The sequence below is a fragment of the Cynoglossus semilaevis genome, chromosome 1 (genome assembly GCF_000523025.1).
Source record: "Cynoglossus semilaevis isolate Cse_v1.0 chromosome 1, Cse_v1.0, whole genome shotgun sequence".
NCBI classification, from domain to species: domain Eukaryota; kingdom Metazoa; phylum Chordata; class Actinopteri; order Pleuronectiformes; family Cynoglossidae; genus Cynoglossus; species Cynoglossus semilaevis.
In genome coordinates, this window is record NC_024307.1 from 4,191,408 (window position 1) to 4,198,038 (window position 6,631).

The following is a 6,631-nucleotide window of genomic DNA, read 5'->3' on the forward strand; positions in this document are numbered from 1 at the left end:
ATAGAGGTGAAGTAGTAGAGGTTAGTTATGGTAGTTAAGGCTGTGGTCATGTGACCCAACCGCTCCCATCCATCCGTACCTCTTGGATGAGAGCCAGACAGACGTCATGAAGCCTGGACTGGAGCGTGTCCGTGTGGTAGTGAGCCAGCGAGCGCATGAATGTCAGACCCGTGATCTTCTTCTCCCTGCAATAGGTTGAAAAGGTCAAAGGTTAAAAACGTAGCTATTCCCTTGAACAAGACCACATTTTTGACCACTTTGTATAAACGTACTCTTTATTTATTGTCGGTAAGCAGTCTACACCTAATGATGTCATTTCTACATGTAATAATTCAGACAGCATCTGATATTGTCTTTTTTGAAAACTAAAACAGTTCCTGGTACACCTCATGGAGTGCGCCAGCTGTGGGGAAATGTGGGCATTGCAGTGAAAAGGCATTATATAATTCGGACAATTCGTTTGTGGGCCCCATCAAAACGCCTAATGGGCCATATCTGGCCCCCGGGCCATAGTTTGACCATGCCTGGTTTGGTCGTAAATTAATTCAGAATCCAAATCAAGATGTTTCTGCAAACAAACCAGCCAGGAAACACTAGCGGGTTACTTCTATAACCCAACACTGCCCCTAGTGTAGACGTGAGATGATGATAGTTGAATATTTTTTTCAGTTCAGTTCAATGTAACAAAAACACAGGAGTCCGTGGTTCCTGGCAGTGTTTCTCACCAGTCGTCGGAGCTCAGCAGGCTGAAGCTCTCTGCCAGCGCCAGCTCCGGTTTGGAAAACGGGCACAGCTCCAGAGGATCTGACAGGTTTTTCTTGTGGCCCACGGTGCCAGGGGACAGCTCATCTAAAAGGCCCATTAAACACCACACAGCACACAGACCCAGTGTCACGTTACATCTCTGTGTCTGGTGTGTGTGTGTGTGTGTGGGTGGCGATGCATTAACGCTGCCTTGTCAAAACAAAGCACCGCGTGACACGCTGACCCGGGGAAACATCCGTCTCGCTCGTGCACAAACAGTGGAATTACTGCAGCAGTATTTGGTGTAAATGGTCACAGTTTTAAAGCCTTCATTTAGACCTTTAATTTACGCTAAGTTGTCCAGTGTTTCTCAAACTTGGGGTCATGACCCCATTTGGGGTCACCTAAAATGGCTAGTAATTGATTTAAGATAAAATTATGTACATACTTATATATTACTTATACAAATATTTTCCAACTAATTATAACTAATTTTAAAATTTAAACAATTTAAACAACTATTCTTTCACTTTCAAAAATATAAATGAAGTTCAAATAAAATGCAGCGTATGGGAATATCTTAGTAGGCGCGTCTTGATTGACAGCTGTGATCAGATGACTAAAAACAAAATGGAGTCACGAGTTGAAAAAGCTTTGTATTCATGCAAATACATATAAGTATATCAAACATCTCTGTGTCTGGTTTTATTGAAATATAATTTTACAAAAACATCCTGAACATTAAGTGTTTGTGTATTTTTTTATTTTTAAAAACTCATCAAACGGGCCGGATTAAACACCTTAACGGGCCGGTTTATGCCCGCGGGCCATATGTTTGACACCCCTGGTTTAAGGCATTATGTTTTTCCTTTTGTTTATTTTCAACAATTACGACTAAATCGGCCTTTGAAGTGTTACGAAACGTGAAGTTGTGAATTGACAGATGTTAGATGTCGGTCACTAACCTGAGCTGTGTGACATGGACGGTCTGGTTCTGGTGAGACTGGGAGCCCTCCTCAGCCGTGAGACATTCCTGGGGTTCGGGGGGGCTGAGTGAGCTGCTGTTGTTGTTCAGATGCAGATCTACAACAAGAATCAACCACACAAATAAAACACTTAGAATTATTATTGTTATTATTATTGGGACATTCAGATATTTATCTCAAGATCAAAAAGTGTTGATGAAGCTGTTTTCTACAAATCCAGTGGGATAACCAATAGGGTTGGGTTTGGATTCAGCAATAATCCTTATATTGCAATACATTTCCTCAACAATACATCACGATATCTGTGTCACTGAATCCATTTCACAAAAATTATAAAACCTTGTCAATATGTCATGGGTGTCAAACTCATTTTCACCAGGGGGCGATATCAGCAATACAGTTCCCCTTGAAGGACCGGTTGTAACTTGAAGACTATATAGATCAGGGGTCCCCAACCCCTGGTCCGCGGACCAGTACCAGACCATATGTCACTTTTTATTTATTCAAGCTACAAATATTTTTCATTGCTGTGTAATAAAAAAAAAAACTAACTAAGAAACTCTGCTGCATGGACTTTACTAAATGATTTTTTTTTGTAGATCCCTTTTTTTTCACACAAAACGGCTTGGCGGGCCGCCTTTGGCCCCCGGGCCTTGAGTTTGACACGTATGATCTATGTAATGCAGGGGTCCCTTTTACATGTCTGTATCCAACGATGGAACTCTTACCTTTGATGATACATTTTCCGCCGTCCTCAGTTGGAGACTCAGACAGCATCTGTCTCACTCTGTGTCTGATCTTGTCCCGGGTGTTGTCGCCTTGTCCCGACTGTCCCACCTGTTGATCCAACCGCTGGAGCCGAACCCTGTCCCGACCTAGCCTGCTGTTCACCCACTCCTGTACAATCATGGGTAAAAATAAACAAAAAACAACAACATGGCAGTGCCACCTAGTGGAGTGAAATCTTCCTTCCCTGTGTGTTGATTTAATTTTCGTTTTTTTTTACCTTATTCTCTTCAGACTGCGGGCTGTCGTCACTGTCGCAGAGCACAGCGGAGGAGTCGCCCTGCTGCTGGGACGAGGCTACAGAGGGACGGCTGCCGAACATGCCTGTGGATCAACATATGGAGCCCTGAAGACGGTTCAACTGAACACAGGTGACCAAAAAAACTTTACAAAGTTTAAAGGTTTTTTAATTTATTTTTTTAATCACAGAAGACTTTTTTTTGGCATATATAGATATTTTTATATTTATATTAATTTTATATTGAATGAACATATTTTATACTGGTGTTATTTTGTGGGTCATAGCTAGCATTCTGAGGCCTTTGTTTGACTTTTTTTGCAATTTTTTTAAGACTTAGAGCACCCTTTGTCAATGTTTGACATCCAAATAAATTTGGTTTATTGATATTTTAAAGACATTAGAAACTGAAAGCTAACATCACATCGATACAGACACAAAAAGCATCTAGCCTAGCAAGTGTTTCAGTAGCGTGTTAGCAGTGGGCTAGCACATAAAATATATTTTGAATTTTTTTTTTTTTTTGGTGTCAGATTTCACCAGGTCTAGGCTATGCTAACCTAGCTAACAGCTGTAGCGTCATCTCTTTTGTTTTTTCTAATGAGCTGCACTGCTGCCACCTGCTGGGTCTAATTTGAACTAGAAAATATTTCATCAGCATTCAGCTTTTCTTAAATTAAATTAAAACAATTGCGGCAGGAGTGGCGCTTTGGCCCAGAGGCAATGTCTCTGTCATTGGGGTGGAACCCCAGGGTTCACCTCCTGGGCAAGTTCAAATCCCAGTCAGGGCGGTTGGTACCTTCCAGTGGACTCACCACCTGCAGGAAGGTTTGGGGGGGTTGGTACGGTGCAGTGTGATTTGGGTGGAGACTGCTGCCCCCGCGACCCGGTCAAGGATAAGTGGATGAAAATGGATGGATGGAATTTCAGGAGGAAGTTCACCCATTTTGAAGAGTGACGTAAAACAATACAATGTAACAACACTAGCTTCAGCGACTCGAGGCCTTTAAAGACTGACCTTTGCCTACGATGCCTTCAGGGACGTCTGTGTTTGGCGAGTTTCTTCTGCTCAGGTTCTGCAACCCTACATATAAAAAGAAAATCATTTATTTAGTAAATTTTTAAATCGCAATAAGTGATTTGTTTTTATGAGACAAACCTGAGGTCGCTGCTGACTGACCTTTGCTGGGCTTTAACCCTTTAACCGCCTCTTGAGAGTCAGGTTTGACCGATCTGGGGGAGTTCTGTGTTGTTTCCTCCTCAGGTTGAGTTATCGTTCCGTTGGAGTAGGTGACTTTCTGACCAACAACACCCACCTCAGGTGACACCTCATTTCTCTGGGTCGATCCTTGATATAAATTAAATGAATTTTAAAGTGGTTTAAACATTTGAGTCCAGTCCAACGGAGTGATAGAAAAACACCTCGCTTCTGTTCTACCTTGAAAGCTGCTGAACTCCATGGACACAGAAGACCTCATTTTTGCAGACGGAACTCGTACAAGGCGTGGTTTCATTCCTAGGCTGGCGGGGCTGCAGACAGATGGAAATGGTGAGACGTGATGACACCGTTCGACACCGGAAAAACATCTGCACTGATTTGACTAAAAATAGACACAGTCTGAGAGTTAGCAACACCTCGTGGTTCAAACTACTGTCAGATTGATTCTGTCCTCAACCGTTTAAATCAGTGGTTCTCAATAGGGATGCGATAATATTGGCCGACCGATACAGTATTATCGCCTCGATATTAGCATGTTATGTAATATCTGTAAAAATCGTAATTGTTTTTTTTTCCTCCGATAATGAAGCCCTGATAACAATGCCTGGTTTTTATCAAATGATGTGTGCTCTAAAAATAGTTTTGGGGGAAAAACGGCTGTATATGAAAGTTAAAGTCACTAGATGGCAGCATTGCAGCTCATTTTATTAATCTCTTCTAATAATCATGGGATTGTTTGCAGAATGCTGGTGCCAGAAACTGGTACAGTGGTTTGGATAAATAAATAAATAAATAAATATTACCGAGGAGAGGGGTGAAAAAACTTTTGTCCCCTAGGGGGGGTAATGGCAGAAAAAAAATTGAGAAACCCATCACCTTAGTGAGCAGGCCGCGCTTAACTTCCTGCATTTAATTTGAACTGAATTTATATTCATGAAAGTGAAAGAATACAGTTGTTTAGGATTGTGTGAGGTGTTTTATCATCATTTTAAAACGAATAATAATTAATTGAAAAAGAAATTTTAACAGTAATTTTTTTTTATCAATTACTAGGCATCTCAGGCGACACGATTTAAAGTTTTACTAGATCCCAAAACACTGCTTTAAAGATTATTTTCTTGGTTTTTAAAAGCACCAGACTTGGATATTTCACCTGCTTTTGATGCCGTTAGAGCTGGAGTTGGTGGTGACCGAGCGGTGTTTTATCATCATTTTAAAACGAATAATAATTAGTTGAAAAAGAAATTTTAACAGTAAATTTTTTTTATCAATTACTAGGCATCTCTGGCGACACGATTTAAAGTTTTACTCGATCCCAAAACACTGCTTTAAAGATTATTTTCTTGGTTTTTAAAAGCACCAGACTTGGATATTTCACCTGCTTTTGATGCCGTTAGAGCTGGAGTTGGTGGTGACCGAGCTCAGACTGGACAGTCCACTTTCACTGGTTGAGCTGATGAGCTTCGTAGGCGAGTGCGACAGCGAGTCCAGTCCCAGGTCTGACCTCATCGCAGAGTCTGGACTCTCTACGTCTGGGCTGCTGAGACTCACTTTGGCCCGCTTCTTGGCAGCGCTGTTGCGCAACGAGCGCAGGGAGTTCAACATCTGTGAGCAAAACAAAACATGGAGAGGAACTGTGTTAATGAAGCCAAGATTCCACACCTTGGACATGTGGATCGTTTCCTTATGCTGTAAAATATGTCAAATTAGAAAAAGGTTTATTTTTTGGTAGAATGTGTTCTAGGGCTGTGCATTGGCAATAATACGATACGTATCGCGATACAGCGTCAGTGATATAATATATATTGCGATATACAGTGAAATTATAGGCACAATATATATATATATATTTTAATTAAATTGTAAATATAATAATAATTAATAATAATTCAGCAGCAGAACAGGCTGAGTTTGAGGCGTTTGGTTGTGGTTCCACAGTTTGGCTGCAAGTGGCAGCTTGTTGAAGCAGATCTGCTGTTAACACAGGAATTTACCATGTGTGGGATCAATAAAGTACAAATTAGAATTATAATTATTATAGGCATGGCGCTTTGGCCCAGAGGCAATGTCTCTGTCATTGGTGTGGAACCCCAGGGTTCACCTCCTGGACAAGTTCGAATCCCGGTTAGGGCGGTTGGTACCTTCCAGTGGACTCACCACCCGCAGGAAGGTTTGGGGGGTTGGTACGGTGCAGTGTGATTTGGGTGGAGACTGCTGTCCCCGCGACCCGGTAACGGATAAGCGGATGAAAATGGATGGATGGATGGATGGATTATTATAGGCAGGACAATATATTTATTTATATTTTATATATATATATATATATATATTTCCCCTTTTTCAGACGTTCAATTTTTTTAAAAAAAAAATTGAATTGTAGTAAAAATGTCATCATAGTAAACACATCATGTTACTAACGTTAGAACAGAGGGATCTACATTTAGAATCACTAGAGAAGAAAGAAAATAAAAAGAACATGAACCAACGTCATGAATATTTGACTGTTATTTTGTTTTTGTTAAAAAAAATCAATACTGTGCTGTAGAATATTGATACAGTATCGTGAATTTTAATATTGAAATATTTCACTGTATTGATTTTTTCTCCCATATCCACTTATCTCTACAGTTTTCTCACCTCCTGCATGTTCAGAGCGTC

At 40.7% G+C, this 6,631-nt stretch overlaps 1 protein-coding gene across 1 annotated transcript in view; it reads right to left on the minus strand.

Moving 5' to 3' along the window:
- togaram1 (TOG array regulator of axonemal microtubules 1) overlaps positions 1–6,631 on the minus strand; it is a 25,457-nt gene that overhangs the window by 11,080 nt on the left and 7,746 nt on the right. The window contains exons 6-15 of the mRNA XM_025059441.1: positions 6,629–6,631; positions 5,352–5,607; positions 4,193–4,284; positions 3,935–4,102; positions 3,773–3,838; positions 2,737–2,840; positions 2,459–2,627; positions 1,710–1,805; positions 726–849; positions 80–185 (exon numbers count right to left, since the gene is read on the minus strand). The exon at positions 6,629–6,631 is cut by the window's right edge and continues 261 nt beyond it. Of these exons, the coding sequence (XP_024915209.1) occupies positions 80–185; positions 726–849; positions 1,710–1,805; positions 2,459–2,627; positions 2,737–2,840; positions 3,773–3,838; positions 3,935–4,102; positions 4,193–4,284; positions 5,352–5,607; positions 6,629–6,631 (1,184 nt within the window). The remainder of the gene's footprint in view (positions 1–79; positions 186–725; positions 850–1,709; positions 1,806–2,458; positions 2,628–2,736; positions 2,841–3,772; positions 3,839–3,934; positions 4,103–4,192; positions 4,285–5,351; positions 5,608–6,628) is intronic.